We start from the raw sequence: 27582 nt of genomic DNA on the forward strand, positions 1-27582 counted from the left end.
CCTCTATACTAGTTAACACGTATTTGAGTATGAAAGCAAGTGTTAGACTCGATCATCTGTTTCTGTAATACGGATGATATGTAGGCAAGGTAGGTGCTATAAACAAGGCAACAGGCTGTTACTTGATTTATTGACTTTTTAAAAAATATTATGTACTGTCTCTGAATCAATTCTCAACCGATGGCTTCAAGTAACTATATTTGAATGTAAGAATGAATCTAGTCAGCAACAATTTTCCAAAAAAAAAAATCCAGATTTATCAATGACTTTTACTAAAAAAAGGATTTACAAAAGACAATTTTTCATTATCTTATTAATACCATGACAACTACTTATTTGAGCATTGCAGCTTGTATTCCTTGCAAATACTAAGTTAACATTTATTATGTTAACTTTTAACATATTCCAGCTTCACTGCAGAACTGTTGAGAGACAGGAAGCATCAATCCTATCAGATGAATCCACATTATGTCCAAGACTCCGTGAAGAGCGTGTTCCACTTTGACTATTATGCTAGTTTTGAGGCTGTGAAACTAGGGTTCTTTTTCATACTTTCATGCACATAACCAATGCACACTTTATAATTCTGCCCCCTGCCCCCCACCAAGTATCACTGAAGTGCTGGCTTATACTCTAAAGTGAAAGCACCTGTTCCAGTATAAATGAAAACATTACATTCAAATAGGTACAGTCTGAGGCATATTGTGTATGGGGTTCTCCTCTAGTAGCATTACATGCACATCCCATGTGTAAAATGATTAGTACTGGGATGAAGTCTAAAAAAGACAGTAAGATCTGCCTTTAAAGATGCCTCTCCCTCCGTCAGCTATATAGCCACAATTTGAGATAGTTCAATTTGAGAGTTAAAGATTATGGATCCCATATAGGATATATCCTGTATTGTTAAAAATCAGGTAACTCCTCAAAAAAACCAGCTGCATGATTTAAGTACTATTTGGCAAGATTACATGGAAGAGTCTTGATGAAACGCTGGAGAAGTTCAGTGGACCCTAATACAAGTACAACTCGGCTCCTGAAGGCTAGTGCGCTCACAAGTACTGGCTAAAGGAAACTGTAGTAAAATGTTAATCTATACCATGAAACAGTAATCCCAGTTTCCTAAAGAAGGTAAAAGGCTAGTCAGAGATGCCAGAATAAATTGTCCTCAAGGGTGGCAAGTTTTACATTCTTGTATTCTGCAGCAAATTAAAGGGAAAGATGAATCAAAGCTATTTGCCAAGATCATTTACTAGTAAAAATCCAGAAGTCCATTAGGTGCAGAGCCACTGGTATAATCTTCTACAGAGTTTACCAGCTCAGTTTTGGAATTGTTTATGGCATTGCAGACACAACCTGACCCTATTCATCCATAATAGAGACTATGGATAGCCTTCCTGTAATTTTGTGGTTTGTAAAACTTTTTAATAAAGGTAGAAAAGGTCTACATATTAGACAATGACTTAATTTCATCATACTTTCATACGATTAAGACTTTTCAATGGATCGTTAACTCATTTACACTCAAGCCCTCCTGTTCTCTAGGATCAGCAACAATAACCAGACTGAAATGCTGTCTGAACTACACCTGTTGTCTAACTCATTATCTTTTTAGAATTGAAAAACCACCGCCCCAAAAATAAGTCAACAATCAGTCTCAAAGTTAATATACACTGACTCCAAGGAGAGAGTCCTCAATTGTAAGAGATTCCCAAGACGGTCCAAAGAACGCAACAAATGTTTCCAGTACCACCCCAAGAAAATAGCTGTCCTTATTAGGTCTGCCCTTTTTAATTATTTTTTCTAACTTATTGACAAACAGCTTAGCTTAGCTTCTATTTGACTGGAAAAGCAAAGGCATTCCAGGAATAACAGACATTTGAAGACTGGTAGGTATTATATTGTGCTCAGAGTATTTAAGGTGCTCCAAAACTTTCTCTGTTAATGCGAATTAAGGAAGGTCTTGTCTTGATCTTTTGAGGCAGTAAATAATATAATCAATGATGGTAGGTGGAAAAATTAAAACTTCTTGAAAAGACCATAGTACCTTATGTCCACTCACTTCAGTGGGGCTGACACATACAAGGAAGGGTAAAAATGAATCAAGATTCCGTAAGATTCCTCTTGCATTTTATTTATTGATATAATGAACATCCCTGCTATATATTTGATGAATTCCAGAACTACTTTAAATATACTTAAGGTAAGGGTACAGGAAAAAAATATGAAAAAAATATAAATCACCATCTTATTAATGGATGAGAAGAGAAAAACCGCAGGGATCAGTTATTCTTTCACTCTTAAAAGTGGTTTTAATTTTTCTAGCTCTTCTTCTAAGATAAAAACTCTTTCGGGTGTCATGGCTAGGACGGCCCTGCTTGGTGTTCTGTATAAGACAATTCATCTTCAGAAAGGGCATGTTTTTAAGGCTTCCAAAAGCATGTCATCCACTTCTCAAGTAAGGTCAGTGTCTGGAAAGGGGCTGCTAGTGACCCTCACTGTTTCTCGTTACCCTTCATGGCAATTTTCTCGTAATTGCTAAGAGAAAATGAATATACCCACAAGTAACAGCCATTCCAAAATGCCCCACTTCTGGGCAGAGAAGGAAAATATCGGAAATTCATCCATTACCTATAAATCTAATGATACAATTAAATCCAGTATAGCTGCAAAATAGCTTATATCTGGTCCTCAGGGAAGGATAATCTTAAATTAGTTTTCCTAAGTTTCTGGGTTTGCTTAGAGAATAATGAAGTACATCTTCCCAAGTTAAACCAGCTCTCAAAAAGGCCAATTAACATGCAACACCAAAGCCTTGTTTCAAGGACAAATTTCATAATTTTTAACTTTTTATTCTAATACAAGCAGGTGATTACTTAAAGATTAAAATTTAACAAAGTAAAATGATTCTGTTTTTAAAGCAAGCAACCTGCAAAGCATTAAAGGGTAGCAAGTATAAGTCACTACCTATAACATAAAGAGAAGCAAAACCTGAAAAAACTACATTGTCAAAACCTGAAAAGGCTACATTGCTGTCAAAGAATGTAAACAAGGAGTAATGGCTGGGCATAAAGTGCCAAGGGCATAAAGTACAGTCCTAAATGCACAAATATAGCTGACTGAAAGACTTTTATCTCAGATACACATGCACAAATACACTAAAAATTTAGTTTATATGATCAGCAGTATCTTTGCACACGTTCTGATTGTTATTTTCAGAGACAAATGTATGTTATCAAAATAGGGTTTCAAACAATGACGCAATGTTCAAAGAGCAGGCAAAATAACTACAAATAAAGATAAGTGAAAGGTTTAATACAGGAGTCAGTTACTGGAAAAGATAGTGCCTGGCCTGCCACTTCACAAGCCAAAGAATAATGCCTTTGTAGGTCACCTTTAGCCATTAAATAAAAAGTTCAATCCATTCTTGTGTTTTGTACTATACTCTTTATATACAGGACAAAAAAGTTTTCACTAATGAAAGTCATCAATGTAAACACAGGAAAAAATGCATTTCTTACACACCAAAAGCCAAGAAAAAGCCCTATGGAATCCAATTAAGGTCATGAAAAATATCACACTGTTCATTTCCTGAAAAGTGCAAACCTCTAGAGGTAACACAAGACACCTAGATAATAAAAACATACAGTTTAAAAAAAATCCTATTAAAAATCCTAAACATTCCAAATCATTTATCTTTTAATTTTGATCCAAACAAGACCAGTCCCATCCTTTTTAATGGTTACCATACCCATCTATCATTTTACCTAGAGACTTACTTACTCAGTACTTGCTACCAAGTACTATTATTAAAGACAAGTAACAATTATATATTGTTAAAGATAGTTGTGCATACCTATTGTATCAGCTTTACTAAATCTTCGTGTGACAACATTGTTCATATTTCCATTTTCACAAAGCTTTAGTTCTGTTAGATATACTTCTACTTTGCAGTGCTTTACAAACATACCCTGTTCAACGACCTGAAAAACAGATTGGGATCAGGTATCAGTCCAAATATGTTTTCATATACACACTTCAAAATATTTTTGAGAACTGTTCAAGAAACTGAAGTTCAGCGAATGTAAGACACTTAACAAATGCCAAAAATGAGAACTAAATGTCTCCATAGCTTTTTAGAAATATAGGAAACAAAAAAGTACTTTCTTCCCACAATGATGATGTCTTTCAAAGTGTTAAGTACAGTGGAAATCAAAAATATACATAGTTAACCAAAAGATAAGATACTTGATCAAAAGACAAAAAAACACCAGAAGTTATTTTTATTTCAAACCACATTTGCTGTATGCTACTTCCTCAAAACACAGAGGAAGTTTTCACAGTTTTCACTAATTTTCACAGTTAAAGAATACTTATCAAAAACAGAATACACACTACTAAAATCTGGATGTCACATTTTTAAATAAATCCTGTATTTAAACAAGACCTAGAAATCTTCCACTTATATTCTGATAATGAATACATTAATTTGAAATTTCACCTACTCATTACAGTTGCTTATTATATATTAATTTTTGTAACACCTATTACAAAATAGTTAAGCATATAGGAATTTTTTTAATAAAAGTAAAATGTAGAAAGAAATATTCAGGGTCACCTCTTAAATGTTTTTCCCTTTGATCTTCCAAAGTGTAACTGCAGTACTTAGTCATGTAGACTGTTCCAAAAATAACCATCAGTCTGATATGTGATACTTCTGACAAATACGGTAAAAAAAAACCAACAAGCTACCAGCTAATTGCTAGAGGAGATCTGCTATCTGCTGCACAAATATAACTTGTATGTATGTGCCATAGGAAAAAAAAATATTAGTGAATGATTTCACTGCTGTTCAGTAGTTTGCCTTCACTTAAATGACTGACAACCATGACATTTAAACAAAAACATGTCTTGGTTTGAGCAGCTTAGTAGGGTTTCAGCTACTAGAGTAACAACAAAACAGTTGAAGTAAACAAAACTGTGCAGTATTGCTAAGACATTTCTGAGAATAAAACTGACACTGTAGTGTTAATCCTGTTAAATAAATTCATAATGTTATTTGACATGGATCAAATACAACATTGTATCAATTTAAAATTTGGTTCCACATTTAAAAAAAAAAAAGTTGATGCAACAAATTGGATGAAAGAAAAGTATCATCCCACCTCTATGAAAAAAACATTAAGGTAGATAGGAGAAAGAATCATGAACAAATGACCAAAGCATCAGAAATAAAAATTCTAAACTGGAATATGCATCTCAGAGGATAACTACTGTTCATATTGGCAGAAAATACTGAAGCTATGCCAGTTTACCTGACCACTCATTACATTCCACTATTTTTCCAGTGAGTTCCTTCCAAGTAGAAGGCAAGTTACTCTAATTTCCCTTCTCTCTCCTTCCATTTTCCCCCCAAAGTGAAAAAATTACAGAACTTTTACTTTACCATGATGACAGAAGGGTATTCAGTTTGCTGAAATCCATCTTCAGGAAAAACAGTAACAAGTTGATAACAGATATATCTTTAAAGAAGGAGAGCCATGCCATTTTAATGGATTTCAGCTCTTAGAGAACTAGAGAAAAAGAAAGAGACATTCCAGGGATGTCTCTCTCAAAAGAGATCTCTTTTATTGTATTAAAAAGTATGCTAAAAAAACCCCAACAAACTACTTATACTGCTGACCAAAATAATTTTGAGGACACAAGATTTCTTCTATGGCTAAATGCGGCACTTGTTTGAAAGGAATGCACTTCAAGTAAGTGACCAGCATGCACGTAGTTAGACCATGCTCATGTCATAGAGGCAAAAATAGTTGTATTAACACCATAAGTCATATCAAACTAAATTCTAGTCATAATATTCTTTCAGCACTTTTACAGTAATTAAAATAAAGATTCCTGTACCTGAAAGAATATGCCCTAATGGTCAATTTAGAAGTGGCAAACGTAACAAAATATATTTTAAAACTTAAATACTTCAGTCAAGTGAGGATGCAACTGTAATCGCTAACCTGAAAATCTTAAGAAATAATACAAACAAAAAAGATTATCTGATCAATAAACTGGTAAAAAGTTCTATCACCTTAATAAGGACAGTATGTGCTGGAGCAAAAAAAGAAAAATTAACATCAAAGATGTTAATTTTTTAAGTATCTCATACTGATGGAGGGCCACAGTATCCACCATACTATGGACTACTACTTGTGTTGAGGTAAGCTTTTTGCTTAAAGAAAAAAATCCCTTAGCAAGCTGCTGAATATAGAAGACTCTGCTTATCAGAAAATGAACTACCAATTACTCTGCCAGCGTTAACTTTATTAGAGCTAGGCTTTTCACTAATATAGTCAATATAGTTTTAGGGTTTTATACTTAATTACAAAAGCATTTGCATTAATAGACTTAGAAGCTTCTAAAGCAAGTTCTTCTTGAAATATTAGAGGGAAAAAAAAAGGATTATATCCTTTGCATCCTCATTTCTCAATATTAAAAACTTAAGCCTCTCAAATGTGAATAACAATTAGATATCTATAAACAACTAAAGCAGGAGTTGTCTACGATTATCATAGGCAAGGACTTACAATCTTCTAATAAATTCCTATGCAAGTCCTGCGTATTTGCAGGATTATATCTGAGTCACATTCATCCCAGTGGGTAATTTAAGAGTACCTTGCGTGCTATTGGCTCTTGACCTTCCATCAGTGTGTACCAGCTAACTAGCCTATTCCAGCCTTCAGTTGGCAAAAGGATGTAGTCCAGCTCATCAATGAGATGTTCCTTGAGAGACTGAGAATCACCATCTGTAAGGGAAAGATATTTTTACTTGAATGCTGTAATTCTGTTATTTGAGTTTTTAATGTAACATTTTTCAACTAAATAGAAGAAAAAAAAATTTCTGAGTCACAGTTATGTTATCAGTATTATGGTATTCAAAGCAAAACTCTTCTGAAACTATTTGCAAGCTATACAGTTCATGCATAACACACCTATTACAGGTAGCATTCCTACACTCCCGAACCCAAGTGACAACTCCATATCCTCATGCAATCATAAGCACCTAACTTGTTATCACACACCATCATAGCCTTCAGAGAAACCAATCCATTTCTCCACCCACTTCACACATATTCCTGTATCACCATGGATACTTCCATTTCATGCTACTGTTGCATCCTTCACTGAAAATGCAGAAATGGGTAGTTACAGTAGATACAAGACAAAGTTTGAAGTCATTTACTCTAAAGAATCATAGAATTGCCTAGGTTGGAAGGGACCTTTCAGATCATCGAGTCCAACCATCAACCTAACTCTGACAAAAAAACATCACTAAACTATATCTCTAACCACTACGTCTACCTGTCTTTTAAATACCTCCAGGGATGGTGACACAACCACTTCCCTGGGCAGCCTGTTCCAATGCTTAATAAACCTTTCAGTGTAAAAACTTTTCCTAATATCCAGTCTAAACCTCCCCTGGCACAACTTGAGGCCATTTCCTCTTGTCCTATCACCTGTTACTTAGGAGGAGAGACCCACCCCCACCTCACTACAACCTCCTTTCAGGTAGCTGTAGAGAGCAATGAGGTCTCCCCTCAGCCTCCTCTTCTCCAGGCTAAACAACCCCAGCACCCTCAGCTGCTCCTCCTAAGACTCGTTCTCCAGACCCCTCAGCAGCTTCGTTGCTCTTCTCTGGACACGCTCCAGAATCTCAATGTCTTTTTTGTGGTGAGGGGCCCAAAACTGGACACAGTACTCGAGGTGAGGCCTAACCAGTGCCAAGTACAGGGAGACGATCACTTCCCTACTCCTGCTGGCCACACTATTTCTAATACAGGCCAGGATGCTGTTGGGCTTCTTGGCCACCTGGGCACACTGCTGGCTCATATTCAGCTGGCAGTTTACCAACACCCCCAGGTCCTTTTCTGCCAGGCAGCTTTCCAGCCACTCTTCCCCAAGCTTGTAACGCTGCATGGGGTTGTTGTGACCCAAATGTCAGACTGGGAAAATAACATGGTACAACCCTCCTACTTAAAGGATCCTACGTGCTCTGGAAACACAGTCCCTACAAAATTCTTCACAGCGGCAGCAAAGTGCAGCACTTGAAAGAAGTACAACTTGGCAACCTCTTTACATAAGTAGCGTGCTATTACCTTTGGTTCAATACTTATTACAGTGGTAAGTGGAAGAGCTGATTCCAGATCTGAGCCACTGTGAGCCTCAGACAATTATGGCAGCCGTCTCCCGTTTGGAAGTACCCAACTACAGGCCAGCAAACACCCCTCCGTACAAAGGGATATCAAACAGTGAGACCCACACATTAAACTCCAAAGAATGAATCACGATAACATTTAATAAGGTATGAAAATAAACAGACTACATATAAAGAATAAATAAGACTGCAATAAATATACAGTCTATTTATTTTCATTGTCCTATGTGGATGAACTGCAGAATTACACTGCACAATTAGAACTGAGCATAAAAGTCACCTTAAATAATCTCAAATTACTTCAAGTATTGGTCTTCCTCTTGATTTTTTTTTAAGTAATACTTCTAAGGAAACTAATACTATTACCTTAATTTTTCTGCAAGGACAAAAATACGTGGGTGCTATGTGCATATGAGGAGTACTGAGGTCCTCTCATTTGACCACATTTCTGTACTGCTCGTTTCTCCTTTGCAGATTGAACAAACACAGCATAATGTGACTTCAGTTAAAAAAATTATCCTGAGCATTAAAAAAGGCACACTTACAAAGTAAAGGTCCTTTAATAATAACAACTCAGCTTTTTTTTTTTCCTGTATTAGAAATTAACAAAACATGTTTCAACATGGCCTCTTCTGTAGGAAGGCAACACTACTGAGGACATTTAAGAGATGTGTTCACTTCCTGGTGGGAAGAGTAAACAAGATTCAGCTTATCGAGATTCTAGAAATCTCCCTACTCTACCTGCACTTGATGCACCTTCAGTTGGTTTAAAGGCTCTGTGGTTTATAATTTTTTTCAGAACTTTATTCCCTCAAAGAAGTCCTCTGACGACTCAACAGTTTTCTATGATGAACGATCAGCTACTTTAAACGACTACTTTCTTGTGCTTGCTTTGTTAACCTGAAGTTGACTATGTAGCTTTTCTTTTGAAGATGGTACGTGTGCATTCCATTACACTCAACAACATTTTTTGCATATGTTGAGATTAACTGGAATCTCTACCTGTTAATTTCCACTGCTTTCACTTCATTCAAATGTTGTGGAAATAAGGGAGCAGCATTTAAGTAATATCAGTACAACATACTGCTTCAGTTTCCTGGAATCACTCTTTCTTGAAATTAATAACAGTTTTCCTTTTCAGAGCATTACACTGCAGAATATCTGAGAAAGCACGCCCATTTTAGATTATTTCATTCTTTAAATCAGCTGCAAATTTTCAGACTTAACATTTAAGGAAGGCAGTATGAAAGCAACTACTGCATACTATGTGCCAAAGACAGGCATTAAAAACTAGACATTTTCAGGTTCAATTTCTGCTACATAGGAAACCTAGTACATAGATTTGCAGCAGGTGAAGGAGACAGCTACTACTTGCTGAGCACTAACGCCCTTAATTTTAAAACTGCCTTCATACCAAACAGTAGATGTCAGACAGTAATTGGATGCATGGTATCACTGTCAAATGCAGAGCCATAGTTTTAGAACCATGAATGAGCAAAAAGTGAAGTTCATAAACCTCGATGCTGTGTTTATTTTGAAAGGGGTATTGGCAGTGTCAAAATGATAGAACACAGGTTTTCAGGAGTTTTTAGCAAAATGGCTAACATGACTCTAGATTTGGCCAGCTAACCCTAATATAGGCTTCACATCCACAGTAATCTGAACACGTATGTAGATCAAGTTATAAATAATACAGATCAACTAACACAGTTCTTTGCACATCTAGAAATCACCTTTTTTTTTAAAAGTGGGTAGACACAAAAGAGAGAATAAACTGACACTGCCTCACTGAGGATAAAAAAAACCTTGCCACATCTGATTTCAACTGAAAAGTATCACCTGAACATGCCTGCCTCACTGCTAGATTTACTGCAAGAATGTATGAAAGATCTAGATACTCACATTTCAGAAAACAAAACACATCACTCCTCTGGAGCAAACGACTTTTAAGTTTGTGGATGGAAGAGAACATACAGACATGCATGACAAACAGGACCTTCTTCAAAGGCAATGATACTAGTCACTGTCAGACTTGCACACTCACACTGACAACTAGAGCAACATGGTATGACAAGTCCTATGAAAGAAGCAATCATCTTTAACTTGTAAAATAATGTGATATTAACTACAGTTGAAAAGTTTTGAATTAATAAAGTCAGAGTTCATCATAAGCCCCGTGAAGCTGTAAAAATTTGTATTATTATGTGCAAAGAAATTATGCAGTACTATTACATTACCTGCAACTGCAAAGAAGGAAACCAATCATCTCCTAGATTTTGTATCCACTAGATTTTGCAGATTAAATATTAACGACTCTAATGGTATTTGAACACCAGATATTAAATATAGAATTTGACCTAAGGATTAAAATATCTGGGAAAGTGTTCTGAGACCTGTGTCCACGAAGCTGACTACAGTTCAGCAAAAGGCAGTCAGACCCGAGTACTTACAGTGACAGAGTTTAACCATACTTAGAAGACCATAAAAAATGTGGAAATTATCCTCTATCACTTCAGACTACTTTATATTATCACTGAACTGCATAATACCTCTTCAATTGTTCCAGAATCAAAGTAAGGGCTTGGGGCTCATTTACAAAATGAAATTTTAGAGTTCAACTTTAAAAATGTTATTTTAAATCAACCAATTTAGTTAAGCTAAAAAATATCTCAGTGAACTCGTGCTAGCTATTTGTCAACTTCACTAAATTTCGGCTCCCAAAATATCACTTTAAACCAGTAATTTGTAAATTATTAAATATTCTGTTACCATTGCAAAGAAGTCCCAATAATTTTATTTATAAAGTCGTAATTTGTTAGAGAAATCTATTCCAGTTCCCTTGTCATGGTCTGAAAACAAACAAACAAGAAGTTTCACCTTCATAAATGCTGAGACTCATTTGCACAATCAACTACAAAAGACGAACAATCTGTGACAAACCTGCACCAAAGGTTAGCATTGGCTTATTATACAGTCAGAAGCAGTTACCTTTGAGAAGTCCAGAATTATCAATAGGACCAGGGTACACATTCTGATCTCCCATCTGGTATTTGTCCCAGCTGTCAAATCCAACATATTTTTTCCATTGTTTGAACCAGCGACTATCCACTAGATACCTTAAATAGAAGAAGACATACAAGTTAATTATTGTCATGCTACTACTTTTTACAGTACCAATTAATTCGTATTAATGCACTTGTATCCATCAGCCTTGCAAAATGAAGAATGTTTTTGTCTGGACTGCTAACCATCATCAGCATATCCTACCAACAAGGACTTTAATTGTGGGCAATTAAATATCCCACTAATCACAGCAGCTAAACAGTTTTGCAAGACTGCCAATACAGCATATCAGAAGTAAAAGAATGGCAAGTTCAAAAAACATTTCCCTTTTTAGCATGAAATGTCATCAGCTTTAATTCCTGTTCTCGATTTGTGAATTCAGGAGACTCAACTTAAATATCTATAATTGGACAGACCTTTAAAAAAATGAGAGATAACTTTTAATAAAATATTTTTTCCTGATGGAGTTTTATCTATAACATTCATATGCTAGTTGAAAAACCTTAGAACTCTGGTGTCCTGTCAAGAACTACAGTCTTAAGTGTTTTCTTCCTTTGAGTCAGCATCAACACATGCAGCAAACATTCTGCTTTTGAGGCAGTACTAGATGTTCCTCCTACATATAATTATCAACTTCACACTTACATATAAAGGGCTATCTCTAAACTCAGCTCCACAGTGTTTCTACCCTGATTAAACTGTTGCCATATGAAGTCCAGCAATACCTACATTTTATATCTTTTTGTCCAAAATTTCTTTAAGATCAAGATATCAGATTTGTTCAATAAGCCTCAGATTTTATTTTATTTAAAAGACACCACGTTCGTTATTTCTCTTCCCTAAAAGTATCCACCTGCTTCTGTGTGGTCTGTACCAACCCTTTTGCTACTACCCTAGTACATGTCAGAATACTACTATCAGGATGAAATACTAGTTCAAACTATAAACATAACAGGTAATCCTCATTCTTTTCTTTGGGACTACGGAACTCTTATTTGTAGCACACCAATAATATGCTATTGAACCTTTAAGAGACACCAGAACTTCCTGGTGATTCAAATACTAGTCTGCTAATACATATAGTGTTATTAGGCAATCATTCTGTAGGAGTTACTCACAAACACCATGGAAAAACACAGAACAAAAACATTAACGCCCACAACTCTTGTAACCAAAGAAATACACACATTGCTTGAGTATACATTTTACTGAATAGGTTTAAAAAAAAAATACATCAGAGGGGCCTTATACTTGTGTTTCTAAATGATGTTAAGTACAGTAAGAACTAACAAACCTAAGATATGTAAATCTTGACTTATTTCTTCTTCTCAAGTCCAGTTTTTCTCTCTAACACGCACAGATCAAGCCTGGAGTCAGCCTCCAGAAGTACTGCTAGCAAACTTCTGGTAAAGAAGGAAATACTACTAATCCCATTAAGTGGGATCCTTTGTAGTCAACTTATCAGCTTCTTTTCTCAATAAGCACCAATTTTTCAGTTTCTACAGAACATATTCTTAAGTGTTAATCTCTAGGTAAAAGTCCTTTGGAAAGGAAGAGGAAGAAGGCGTTAGAAAGCTATACATAAGATAATCACAGGCTTTTGGATGCTTACTTCCCCTACAATCCTTCAAAGACATCAAAGACTAAGGTCTCAAAGGCACCTTTACAACATCTATGACAACACCACCCTAATTCACATGGTAAACAATCTTGATTCGAAATATGATTACATCAACAGTAATAATGAGTCTGTGAACAAATTACTCCTAGCCTTAGCTTGTAACTACCCTAAGCAAACAACATAAATAGCAAAGGCAGAGCCATGTCTCAACTGCTACAGACATAGTTGTGCCAGTGTAAGACCTTTGGTTAGGGACCAAATTTCTCCCTCACCACTGCCAGCCATACTGTGAAGCATGTACCTTGACCACCACACAGAGTAACACTTGGTCTTGTATCTATTCTACTTTCATAACCTGTTACTACTGCTCAAGAGTCATCAATTACTACGAGTTGCCATCTCTTCTGAAATTGTTCTGTACACGACTTTGTCCTTGAACTTGCAACACACTATTTCTTTCTGAAATTTTAAACACTTAAAGCAGTCAGAAAACACCCTCAAACTGCTTTTTGAACCACAATTATATATTAAAGAAAAATCAGTTTTAAATACTATTAAGGAAATGTACATGAAAAGTATTTTCCTACAAAAATGTCCTTTTCCACTCTTACCAACCTCAGAAACAGACAGTGACTTAGCAGGGTGGTTTGGCCACAATGTGTCCCACCAAATCGGTAATAAAACAGCACCGTTTGAAGTCCTACTACAGAAAGATGAGATATTTAACTTCACTATGATTTGACAATAGAGAATCATTCTAGAATACCCTGGCCCAGCACTGATTATTTCAGTTTTGCGGCAGAGTTCCCTTGACATGTTTTGTTTAGAGCATGTTTAGGATGTAATAGGAAACAGGATTGGACATGGCTAAACTGCACTAAAGATGGTGAAATTTGGGATGAAACACAGTAAAAAGATAAGAACAGGCTATTACAAACCCAAACAGATTTAAACTTCATAAATGCTGGAAAAAAAAGGTAAAATTTACCTAGTTCAAATCTGAGTAAGTTCCAGTTCCACACATATTTCACACTTCAAGAATCAAGCTCACTCAGTTAGAATACACTGAGTTCTTGACCACTTTCCATTGTCTATGCTGTTCAGTGACATTACAAGACCTACCCAACAAAGCAATGAGCTTATCAAAATAATTCAGATCTTTGTGTACAGAAAACCTCATTTTGCAACACAAGAAAGTATCAAAATAAAGCCTTACTGTCTTATGTAAAAGGCTCTTCTGAACTTAACTTTTCAGGTTCTCCTAACACTGTAGCAGATTTAATGATCACTGCAGCAAAACCTATGAAACTACAAACCTCAAATTGTGAGTTTGAGAACTCACATGAGAAACAACTTCAACTATCAAAACCTACCAGTTTGTGAAAACAGGCATATTACATGATACCTACATGTAATTTAAAATTTGGCATTATTATTTGTTTAAACAAGCATTCCACTAAAAAAAAAAACAACAAAAAAACACAAACCCAAACCCAAAAGAGTATGATTATTTTTTTTAAATATCAAATGAAAGCAAAGATACAAAGATTAAAACTTGAAAAGTCCCTTGAAAACACTATGTTTGCCATCATGTAATAGATAAAGGAAGTGAAGCAACATCGTTAACAGCTACCCAGTATGCTTTGAAATATTTGGTGTGTTTGTTACTGGAAGCTTTCTATTATATTTTTACTATCATAAAGTCCTCCTAAGTAATTCGGCAACAGAAGGAGAGAAAAAAATGAAACACATTAGGTTTACATTTTACAGAGTAAGACACGCTTCCTTTTCCACAATCAATGATCAGATGCAGATGTCTTCAGATATGACCTGGTTCAATGAAGAAAAGAATGCTTTTGAAGGTACAGACTCAACAATGAATGCAGGAAGGTTTTAAAGTGTTTGGTGTAACAGATTCTCTGTCCAATTCATGCCCAAGGTATGCCACATTCATCTACTACCCAGAAATGGGAGGGGGGAAGAGAATACAGCAGACAGAAGCCTGCAAAAGGCAATTTAGCCTATTTAATTTAAAGATTACATGAGTACGAATTTAAGAATTCAGTGAACACCACAAAGATAGGTCACTTGAAAATTACAAAAGAAAAACCAGATCTCTACAAACAAATTTTCACCAAAAAATAACTAACTGTTGCAATTAAATGAGTGTTATCTTCCATTTCATGGAATAGAAAAGCAGACACTAGACTCTCCCCGGAAGTCTGAATTGGTATGACCACGTTAAATTAAGTGACTTTATTCTACACAGTGCATATGTAATTGAATATAGAAGTCCGATAGTAAAGATAATTCTCCCTTTACCCGGAGTTTGCCAGAACAAGCCTGATGTTACTTTAATGGAATCATTGATATTTGTGTCTTTTTCTTTTTAAAGTACAAGTAGCAGCAGTTCTTCCCACATTTGCCTGTACAAATCCCAATTCCTTTTATAACAGCCTCTTAATATTTGACTCATTTTTCTTTAATAAATGAAAAAAGGGATACCGAATTTGATTAATCTTGCCTTTTGCTTTATACACAAAGTTTTCAGCCTTATGAACATACTCAAGGCCAGCAGCGTTCTCACCTTTCTCTTCTGCTGCAGCCATCCAGCACTATTCTGTAAGAGCCGTAACTACGTGTGGTTATGAATGCAGTCACCCCCGGGCATCCATTCTACCACCAAACCTGCCTGCCTTGCCCCCTACTCGATCCCATAGCCTCTACTTTCTTGATCTAAGTTTGAACGAACTATGAATCTTAAAGAAGGAAAGCTATCATTTTACACAGAAGGGAAATTACCATATAGGCAAAGTGACCATGGTTTTAATTAATGCTTAACAAATTACTGCTCCTGTAGAACCATATTCATTTTCAAATGCTGCGTGTTAAATGTCTGATCATACACCAGTAACACAGTGGCTTACAGAAAATTTTGATAATTGGACTTAACAGTGCAAGAAAGCTTGGGGCCCGCTGTTCCTAGATTTTAAGTGTTCACCATTACCTATTTCAACAGTTAATCAACTTTATTCTTGCACACCCAATTAATTTTGCCACCAACCAAATTTTGCTCTGCAATGTCTCTTTACAGCCCTCTCTAACTGAAAAGTTGGAACATTTCTGTTTCCTAACATAAAATGCAAGAACTTACATCACTTCTCTTCATATTTAGGAATTTGTACTTACATGCCCAAATAAAAGATTAATATTTCTAGCATAAAAAAAGTTGAAAGGCAACCTATAAATTATGCAAGTATGTAAGTGTGATAAGAACTAAACAGCACAGTCAAGTTCCTGTCCTGGAAAGAAAACACTGAAGGACAACCAAATCATAAAAAAAAGTCACATGAAGTTTGAGATTCCCTGAGCAAAGTCTGTCCAGTAGTACAATGGAGAAAAGCAAAATGAAGAATGAATGAACACCAAAAATCTGAAAGCTACTCAAAGCTACTTTGTCTTTTACTTTGTCCTTTCCTGTTTTCTTACTTGAATTCACCGAGTTAGACTTTGCTAGACTGGTATATTTTGGACATATGGACAAAGCTGCAGGGAACAATTAAAAAAAGAAGCTAACTGGTGCAAAACACTATTGTAAGATTGAATTCTACAACTGTGAAAAAATAAGTTAATATCTATAAAGCATAATTAAACTGATTGCTTTCAGATAAATAAGAGTGCACATGCATTTTTTGCAAGATGCATTCTACTGAAGAATAATGAAAAGACTGAAAAAGGGAAGATAATGAAATTTGTGTGCATTCTAGGGCAAAGCTTAATACTTTGGTTAATATTGCTTGTGATATGAAACAGTATATATTTATCTCTTTGTACTAATTTTTAAATACAATGAACCAGGTAGATCAATTTATTAGGATAAGTAGCAAATGGGCCACTGCCAGTTCTCAGGATTTCTTACAGACCACATCATACTCCAATAATCAAACCTGAAACAAAACTATTATATATTCGATATATTACTATACGTCTTACCAGAGCCTAGTGAACTACTTGCTGACCACAGATTATAGCTTAGAAAGTACTGCCTTACTCACTATCTCAATATTCAGCTCTTTAACATCCTTTATAAACAAAAGTAAGCAGAATACTTATGTAAGTCCAGTAATCAGTTTATTTTCTATTTAGAGATAACTGCTTTTGACTCAGGATCTACCAACATTGTTTAGACTTCTTAATTTAAAGAAGTACAGAGTCTTTATTCTCAGACGGATGTTCTCAAGTGCAAACTCAGTATATCAGATTTTGAAAAATGCTAACAAACACTGTAGTTGTGTATTCTTACAGTAAATTAACGTGTGTATGTGCATACATATGAACATGTACATATACATTTTATACATATTAGGCATTTTAATGAGCATTCTGCTGTTTTTACTTCAATAGTAATCCGATACAGGCAAGAGAAATTATTTTGAGTTACTACGCAATATAGTCACAGTAGCTGTAATCTTCCTCCTTTACAACAACTTGCTCTTAATCAATAGATGAAACACTATTTTTCTAATAACATTTTAGGGAAAACAAATTTGCATTCAAATGCTATACACTTCCCTCATCTTTACGCAAAAAGCATATACCATGTTAAATATTATGCTGCAAAAAAAGTTAATGCAATTACACCACACTCAGCTTAGGGGATCAAACTGCTGAAGCACTTAAAGTGCATAGCTAAAATCCAGCCTTCTTAGCATTAAGGAAAAAAAATAAAAATCAGAAGTGTATGGACCATAGATTTTCATGCTACAAACACATTCAATATAGCATTCTCACCAAGATCAACAAGACCACTCATCTACACAACAGGCGAACCATAAGAAGGCAACTTAATTTATGTTTTCATCACTGTTATATCCATGATACAATTAACCACCTGAAAACTAAGTAATACCTAGGAGGGACATTCAGTAATTTAAGAGGAAAAGACATACCACAAGTAAACAGAACTACATGTGCTAAAACCTCATTTCTTAAATAAGTTTTGATCACTTTTTAGATCACTCTTTAGGGGAAAATTATTAAAAACTTGTAGCATGCACTTGAGACCAGATACGCTTCACTGAATATGTGCTGTCCCAGATACAAGAATAGCATACCATGCATTAGTAAAACGGAGACATAAAATACCTGTACATTAAACTTGGTACAATGTTTTGCTTTTATTTTTGTTACTATTACCCAATATAGGAAAGAGTTCCGAACCAGTCTAATGTTATACGAGTTTTTGAACTGCAGACCTTACAGGTATCTACCCCAGGACACCTTAGCAAAGCTAAAATATATGGCCTATTCCTTTTTTAAAACGATGATTAAGAAATGTTTGTTACTTAACTCTGATGGAATCAAGATTTCACTCAAGCAGGAAACACAAGTATTGCGCTCTCAGATGTCATCAGTCAAGCCAGTGAGCAAGATAACCAACCCACCTTCACAGGTAAAACACACCTGGAGGATTTGTAGCAGAGATTGAAGGAAAGATCTGTCTCAAATTTCTGGATATAATGTTTTGAGGGGCAAACCTTAAAAACTAAGACGACTTCACAACAAGGTGAACTGATTAAATCAGCATGACATTTATAGGCATTTTAAATAAAACTGATTTATTTGATGTGCTTGATGAAAACAGTACAACCAAGTTTGATTATACTAAAGTCACTCAGAGACAACAAGTTGATAAAAGAAATACATAAAGACTGGAATAACCCCAAACCTCAACCTAAAAGTAATCAAAATTATACATGTATGATTTGCTGAAAATTATACTTAAATATGATATTTTAGGTATTAATAACATTGGAAATACTTGTACAGTTTAATTAGTTTCAGGTGTTTTCTCGTAGTTGTACTATGCATCCTTAAAGCAATTGAAATTTTCTTTGAGCAAGCAGAATCAAAAAACTATAGAACATGTTCGTGAACATGTTCCCAGGTCAAGTCTGGCCTACTTCGGTACACAGCATTCACTCCACAGCGGACCTTCAGATCTCTTCACCAGATATATCTGCTCTCATCTGTGAAGTGTTTCTTGCCTGTCTGAAGCAGATTATAACATACAAGGGACAATTTATACTCGAGTCCCCTGAAATGCCAGATACTGAATACAACAAAAATGAATGAACTTGCATCAGGGGACATTCAGATTCGACATTAGGAAAAAGTTCTTCATTGAACGGGTGGTCGGTCACTGGAACAGGGTCCTCAGGGAAGTGGTCACAGCACCAAGCCTGTCAGAGTTCGAGGAGCATCTGGACAATGTTTTTAGTCATATGGTTTAGCCTTAGGTAGTCCTGTGAGGAGCATGGAGCTGGACTCAACAATCTTATGGGCCCCTTCCAACTTGAGATGTTCTATGAAAATTTCATATCCTTCCAGTGCACAAGAGGAGCTTGTGTAACCATGGTCTACACTACCTTTACAGATGTGCAACACATCAGAATTTGCAGAGTATGTTTAGAACATTCCACAACAGTGGAATTTGTTCTGAACATAAAGACACAGAAAACCTAAGCAATCACAAGTGCAGCACATAGCAACATATTTTACCAAAGCGTATGTTCTCCCTTTGATACAAAACAGGTTTTGATATCATATGGATTCAGTGTTATCACTGCAGAGAATAAAAAGATGAAATTCTGAACCTTGCAAATATAAGCTACAACAACATTCTCCTTCCAGTGTCTGATGACAAAAAGCCTAACTTGAGGTCTGAGGGTCCTCACAGATTGCATTTGCTCATCTCCCAATCTTAATTCAGGCTAGCACGAGTCCATTGATCGCACAAAGGGGTTGAAAAATAGAATTAGAATGTTCTTTGGTATCTTCTGATATTACATATCACTTTGTTTCCTTGAAAAGCAATGATAACTGTTGGTCATACCTAGCTCATCCCACACAGAAGCTATTTTTCAATACTATATTCCCATTTAAGCATAACTTTTCTTTAAAAAACAATCTTTTAGTTGAACAATTTCTTGGCAAGTATTGACAAAGCATAATGCTTAACATTTCAATCTACTTTCCTCTTCCTGTTTTCCTATGCTTAGGTTGTTTTCAAAGCACAGATTACATTTGACCTTAAACTATTTTTAGTTAATATTATTTTCTTGTAAAAGACTATATCCCTCAAAGCTATATAAAAACATGTGATCTTTTACTTTATTCTCATGGTTTGAGGCAAACAAGGTTTGTTTAGAAATACTGTAAACCAACATTAAAAAGTTAAAAGTCATAGCTACTTTAAACTTGATGTAGCTGAAGACACTAAACAGACTAAATCTATCTTTAGGATGAGTTTCGATGAATTATTCCAACCTCATACAGCCCCTATAGACAACAACACTGAGAAAACAGTTCACTGCAGGTATTGTTATTCTTTGGGTCCCACTGGAGTGTGATGAAATAGTGATTATTTCTGGCATTTACAAAGGACTGCTCATCTCTGTGATTAAGGGCCATTAGCCTGGTTCCTGCTTGTGTTCTCATCAATTACTGGACTTAGAGTTTCTGCAATATAATCTATAAATTACAGAGTACTTATTTTATTATCTTTCACAATATAGTCATAGCAGCAACAAATATTTTGGTCCTTTTACTCCTATACAAAATATTCAAGTATTAAAACACCATTACCAGCTGACAGCCATGCATTAAATCCAAATAAATGTTCATATTGGGCCAGTCAACTAAAATTACCAACAAAAGACTATCCTGATGAATAATCATGTATAGAAACTTAGGACAGCCCAAAGTGGGATTACTTATAGCCTTTGTAAATTAATTTACATGAACAAAAGAATGAAACTATTACACTTGTAAATGCACATTCATTTCTTACACAAAAATTCAACAAATAATAAAAACCAGTAGTAAATTTACGCAAGTTTTAAAATTTCACAGATGCATGACCATGTATGGATATTGCCCTCTCAACAAACGAAAATAATAGTACCAGCAGGAAAGTCGCTAATTGATTTCTAAAATTCTCTCACGGTTTGTAAATTTTTCACGTAATTTAACTTCACCTGTGGTTTACTGCACATTTTGATTTAATAAACCTTATTAACACAGCATCAACATCACAGAGTACAACGGTGTTCATTCTTTACCTTTACACCCAGATTGATAGAAAAATATTTGAACAGTATGACTATGATCTTGGTATTTTCCATTGCTGTCAACAGCATTCTGAACGCATTTCTCAGTTCTATATAGACAGAATTAAAAAACACGTAACCTAGGTTTATTTATATTGACTGACAGGTCAGCCCTTTGACTTCAAAATCAAACCAGTTAACTCTAATATGCAATAAAGATACCTCACAGAGAGTCACTCATTCTATCACTGTGTACTGCTGAGACATGGTATCTTCTGAACACAAACTACCTCACCTTTAACAGCAAAACTGTGCAAATTGTCCAGAGAGATAGGTGAGGATTTATTTTTTTTTTTTACCCTCCTCACTGTTCGTGAGTACAGATTAAGCAATGCTGAGAACAAAGTGGAACAACTGTGTTGCTGAAAGCAAATTAGGACTCCTGTTTAAAGGTACAGCATCCGATTTTTGTTCTTGCACAATTGCAACTATAAAAATAAGAAAGGTATGAGAGGGTTTGTACTGTATTTCTACTCTGATTAGGCTAACCAAAATTGCTTGACTAAGTACTCTCACGATTAACAGATGCTTTTGAAATTAATTCTTTTTTCAGAATTAACAAGTTCTTGAAAGTTCAAGATGATGATAATTATTCGACTTTATCACATACAAACCAAACCATCATTTTGATCAAAATGTAGGTAAGTCCACAAGAAAAAAATCCAGGGGTCAAAGAGAGAAAAAAACATATCGCTTAGCTCCCATTTTTAAGAAATCTTTGTCTACACATTTTCATTGCAAGTATCCTCCCAGAAGAATTTAAAACAGAACATTTTGTATATCTTCATAAGCTGTTGGTGAAATGCTGCACCATTCCATATGCAGTGAGACAAATCTAACACAAAACTTCAACCACAAGGTCTTAAAGTCAAAGATCAGCAACTTAGACCTCATTTTGAAAAAAAAAAAAAGCAGCCAATTCTCATTTCTGTCCTTGGAACACTGACGTAGTGTTCTTGTTTCTCATTTTATGAAGCCATCAGAACAGTTTAGGATATTATTCCACATGTTATTGAGGTGCAGGTCCATGACACCTCCTCATGCTCTCAGTGAAATCAAGTAAAATCTTCCATTAATGTTCAATCTAGATTCTGTTCATGTACAGCACAATGATGGATGATCAAATGTGGAAAACACTGAGAAGACCACATTGTAAAATACGATTAAAGCTAAGCACTTCAGCATCAAGGTTATCATCAATGACGGGCACTGCAGGGTTTTCAAGTAGGGCTATGTATGCCTGTTCATCAAGATTCACGAGTTTTTATTGCAACCAGAATTAAAATGCTTATACATTTTTTGGGGGAGAAATTCTTTAAGTACACTTCTGGAAGGGAAATCCTTTCGGGGTGAACTTTTCATATCTACTTATTATTATTCACTGGGAAGGAATTTTACACCACTTAAATTTTTACTTATTCTCTTCAGTGACTGAGTTTTACAATTAAACAGACAATAAAATTCTCACAGTGCAAAAAATGAGAATATTTTCTTAACCTTCTAAGAAATGTATTCTATGTATAACAACAGTACTCCTTCTAGACCCACCAGAACTTCAGAAGTTATGCGTATCAGAGACAGAGCTGAAAGAAGACAAAATACTATACTTCTGTAGTTTTCATAATTTGCAAGTCTTAAAAATCAAGAACAGATTAAGCATCTATCTCATCACTCTGTAAAATGATGACTGGCACTAAAATTCATTGGCTAGCAAGACTGGAAATCAACATCTTCCTTAAATGTCTTAAATTTTTATCTGCTCATCTAAAAAGCCTTATCCTAGAAGACATCTTCTTCTTATATAAGTAGTTCAGCGCAGGACTCAACATTCTAGCAAAACAGACAAAGGCTCTTAAAGCTTTTCTCTGAAAGGCAAAGCTTCCATCTCCTCCATTAAATTTTGAGATTTTTTTTTAGCTTATTCCAAATGAGCCCCTTCTGTGACATGTGCACAGCAGAACTGGACAATATGAATGATTTAACTAATATATTACTGTATAGAGTACATCTTTGTACTGTTACTCAGTATTCCCTGTTCAAACATCTAAAGATTGCATTTGTTCCCTTAGCCACCAAATAAATTCCTTGTGACAGTTATTTGTCCACTGCAACATCCTAATTCTTTTCCAAGTTACTGCTTTTAAAAGTACAAATAACACCTATATTCTCAACTGCTCACAAATTTCTACAGCAAGCAGCAGATGAAAGCAGCACAGTCGGGAAATTCTGGGAGAGAGAAAAATTGGTGAAACTGACTGCTAAGGCTGTGCTGTTAGCCATTATTAGGCACTATTACATGAACCATTTATTGGAAAGTGATACCTAATGGCAAGAAACATGGTCTTACATTATAGACCATGGAGGGCCAACGTGCCTAAGAGGTAGCAAAGTAAACAGTATGAAAGCGTTTGTAATGTCATATTTAAGTAACTGAGACAACATCTCTGACTAAGAGAGCCACTGAAGAACAGGAACTACAGGGTAAGCAGGACTGAAAGTGGTCTTAAAGACAAGAAATACGCCAATATGGGGAGGAAATTAGAGAGATATTCACAGAAGAATTGACAGAGTCTTCATCACTTCTTTAAGAAAATTGTTCCAAGATCAATAACTTTCAGTGTTGAAAACTGTACCTCACTGACACTGTAAAAACAAAAAAAATTGGCAAGGTTCTCAAGAATACCACTGCAGCTACAAAGGCATTAAATGACATCATCAAGACCAGTCGGCCATGCAAATTATACAGTGGCTAAAAATTTGATGAACATTAACAGCTCTTCACTTTCTGAGACTAGATACAGGAAGACACTGATTGAGTTCAAATTAGTCTGCAGCTGTAACAATATTTTTTGTCTTTCCAAATAAGAGATAAAAATCTCTATAAACAACAAAAATTCTCATTTGCCAAGCATCAGTAGAATTTCAAAACACTGAGAAGTAATCATATCAGATCCTAAAATGTGAGATATACAATTAGATATAGCATTTCTTCTCTTCCAAAACAAAATTCTAGGTCCTCCAACCACCTAACCTGAAGGTCCTTTGGATAATATCGCAAGAAGAAAGAATTACATATAATTCAAGTTCCGTGGAATGACAGTGTGGTTTTTAATGCTGAATTCACTAATAAAAGTAGTCAACATTATTTAAAACTACTAATAAATGAAGGAGGTTCTTAATTGAAAAAAGCTTACATTTGGTATTTATTTAATGTATGTTTAGAAAAATAAGATAAAAGGAGAGGTGGAAGAATCCTCAGTCTTTCCTAGTTTAGTAATCTAATTTATAAACTGTCCATAAAAGAACGCAAAAAAGACCACTGAGACAAACTAGCCCAGAATCCTGCTCCCGAGGACAGAAGAGTCAAAAGACACTAGTCGTCTCTGTCAACTGAACCAATACATTTTAACTGATGCTATCCCCAAGCTACTCTTAAAAACATTCAATGAAACAAATTCCACAGCTTACTAAACTGCCTGTTCAAATATTTCCCGATTTTATCAATTCTTTTCCAATATCTAAAAACATTGCAATTCAAGTCAGCTTCATTTCTTTCTCTCTACAGTGCACATGAAGGACTAATGAAGAAATTCAGTGCCCTCCTTAAAGATATTACAAGACTTGCCTTTCTCTTCCCTATTCTTTAGTTCCCTTTTTTCTTAGGGAAAACCCCCAAAGCTTTATACTTTCCTTATATGGCTTATTGTTCTCTACACTCTAAATTACGAAGAGCATGGACAAGACTTTCAGTAGAAGCCAGTGATTTTAAAAGGACTGTATTATAGCGCTTTAAAACTCAACAAGCAGAATGAGCTGACATGGCATTGCTCATATTTTTTTTCAGCAATATTTACTACGGAGTGAATGAAAACTGCAACTCTGAATCATGACTTCGGTTATTTTAACTGTTCTGTTTCCTTACTGATGCCCCAAAACATCAAAAAGCTATTGACAAAATACCTCTGAAAAAAGCCTTTGGAATAAACATACCCCTCAATTTATGAAGTTAAACACATAGCTGTAAGTACTAATCCTATGAACACACTTGCATACGTATTCATGTAGTTAGATTTAATAGTTGATTAGTCAAAGCTAGTAGGACTTTGCCATAGCTTATTCAGTTCTAAAACACTCGATTAATAAAAGTGTCACAATCACAGGTAGATAACGTTTATTTTCAGAGAATGTTTAGAAGCCTGTTCCAATTAACTCATTTTTTCATGTTAAAATATTTAATGTACTGAAAAAAATATAGCACAGTAAACTTACTAGTTTAGTCATCGTGTAAACTTGTCATAAAGTTACTTTCACTTTGACTAATATTAACTGTTTGACACATTTTTTTAGTACTTGGGAAGTACCCAACAGAAACAAAAAAATAAAAAAAATCTCGTAGAAGATTACAAACCTGAGCACCCTTTTACTGCTGCTGGTCATTTTCAACACTAGCACGTGAATTGATTTCCTTTTTCTAGTTGCTCATACTTTTTCAATTTAAGAGCAGTCTGTTCGTATGCCAAAAATGAATATATACTCAGCAGTATTTGAATAATGCATCAGAATGTATGCTTCTGACACATGCTGCAGTATCAACACTGTTAAATATAGTCTTTTATAGAACTGGAACAGCGAGAGATGACAGCTGAAATGAGGTGGGCAAGTTCTACTTTTGTGTATTCATACTTAGTTTTCAGTAAGTTAAGGCTTCAGCCTTTGTCTTTGGGCGACAGTTTCACACAGGAAGAGATGAAGAGGTTGAGTGGTAGAAAAAGTGTCAGTTCCCTCCCCCCGCCTTGTAAAAAAAAGTCCCATTTCCTAGCCTCGGAGAACTACAACTACAGAAGCTCAATTACCAAATACACGCTAGAAAGATGCGTTTATTTAAGCTAATTCTTCTCAACCATGGATTACCCTGTTAAAAATCTGTATTGCATACTAAAAAATATTTTCTGACCGACTAGGAAAACATATCTTTTTAAACGTTTATTGTGGTACAGGTATCATAAGGGCCTGTTTGCACCTTCGGGGGCTGTTTCTTAGGTAGTTAACACACGGTCAAAACAAAATTTAAATTTAAGGTTTATCCTGGCCGCGGGCGGGCTTCAGGGCACCCCACCCAGGGTACAGATATAATTTCTGACAACTTGAAGGTGACGCCAGGGCCGTTTCTTCCTTTCAGCCCAGATAATGGAAGAAACGCCTGGTAGCGGAGCTCTTCCCCCTCCTCCGCCTCAATCCCTCCTTCAGCTCTTCTCGCCGAGAGGCCAAACAAACGCCCCCTACAACCCCCCGCGGCCTCCGGGCCCCTCACTGTCCGGGGCCGCCATGCGGGGCCGCTACCCGGCACCGCGCCCCGCCAGTCACGCCGCTCCCTCCCCTCCCCCGCCGCCCGGCGGGGAGCTGACCTCGGTGCCTGCCCCCGCCGGGCGCCTCAGCGGCGCGGCCCGGCCCGGCTCAGGCCCAAGTCAAGGCCCCACCGCACCGAGGCGGACGGTCCCCTCCTGACAGGGGCTGAAAGCGGCGGGAAGGAAGCGTGTGTGGGGAGGGAGGGAATGGTGCTTCCCGCCTCTCCCCGTCACCCGCCTTCCCCTTCCCGGCCGCCCCCAGCGCTACGCGGGGGCTGAGCCGCCACCGGGAGGGCTGAGGGAAAGGAGGTCGGTCCCTCCGCCCCCGGTGCCGTTTGGCTGGGCGGAGGGAGCCGCCTGTCCCCTCTCCTCCCCCACCCTCCCCCCGCCCCTCCCTCACCAGGTGTCGCCCTTGCGGAGGGCGGTTTTGAGCAGCGCCGCCACGTCCGTGCGCTGGGTCTCCAGATCCGCCGCGCCTCCCTCCGCCATCTTCTCCCCCCGGCAGCAGCGGCGGCGGCGGCGACAGCGGCAGCAGGGGCAAGAGCGGGCCGCGCTGCATGCTGGGAGTGACGCCGGCCGGGAGACGCCCTCGCCCCCCTCCCCCTTCCCACAATCCGCAGGGCGGGGACCGAGGGTAACCTGGCGAGCTGCGGCGCCCCCTGGCGGCCGGGAGGTCTTGCCGTTCTCCACCCGGAACGGACGAGCATGCGCACCTCCCGGGCGGGGGGGGGGCTCTCTCCTCCGCCCCGTCGGGGATCTCGGGCGGCCCCTTCCTTTCTCCGAGTCGGGGGTCTGGGGTCGTGGGACGGTGTCCCGGCAGGCTGGTTCCTCGGCGGGGGTTCGGGTGCCAGCAGCGGCTCAGGCGCGCTGTGCTGCAGCGCCGGCAGGGCGGCGGCCTCCTGCCCGGGTGCGGGGTTACCTCAGGTGGCTTGAGCGGCCCTGAGGCCCCGAGGCCTGCGCGGCGGTGCCAGCGCCGCCGGTGGTGCGCGGTGTGCCGGCCTCAGGGCAGCTTAGGCGGGCCTGCCTGGGCGGCGGGCGCCGGGCTGGTGGAGCTCTGCGGCCCGGCGGCTGCCTGCCTGCCTCGGCCGGGCGCCCACGGCATCCCCGGCCCGGCCCGGCCTAGGTCACGTCTTGTGAGACCGTGGTTTGGAGTGCGTCAGAAAGAGGAGATGGTATTTA

The 27582-nt window shown here is 37.3% G+C and overlaps 1 protein-coding gene across 3 annotated transcripts in view; it reads right to left on the reverse strand.

Annotated features, from left to right (window-relative positions):
• Positions 1–26998, reverse strand: part of USP15 (ubiquitin specific peptidase 15) — a 64573-nt gene extending 37575 nt beyond the window's left edge. For 2 of the 3 annotated variants that reach the window (XM_063323071.1, XM_063323069.1), the window contains exons 1-4: positions 26804–26996; positions 11192–11319; positions 6664–6794; positions 3854–3980 (exon numbers count right to left, since the gene is read on the reverse strand). In XM_063323071.1, the coding sequence (XP_063179141.1) occupies positions 3854–3980; positions 6664–6794; positions 11192–11319; positions 26804–26892 (475 nt within the window). In that variant the 5' untranslated portion in view covers positions 26893–26996. Of the gene's footprint in view, positions 1–3853; positions 3981–6663; positions 6795–11191; positions 11320–26803 lie in introns of all 3 variants that reach the window. The other variant, XR_010069509.1, reaches the window with a different exon arrangement.
• Positions 26999–27582: the final 584 nt, after the last annotated feature.

This window comes from Chroicocephalus ridibundus, chromosome 1 (genome assembly GCF_963924245.1).
Source record: "Chroicocephalus ridibundus chromosome 1, bChrRid1.1, whole genome shotgun sequence".
Classification (NCBI taxonomy): Eukaryota; Metazoa; Chordata; class Aves; order Charadriiformes; family Laridae; genus Chroicocephalus; species Chroicocephalus ridibundus.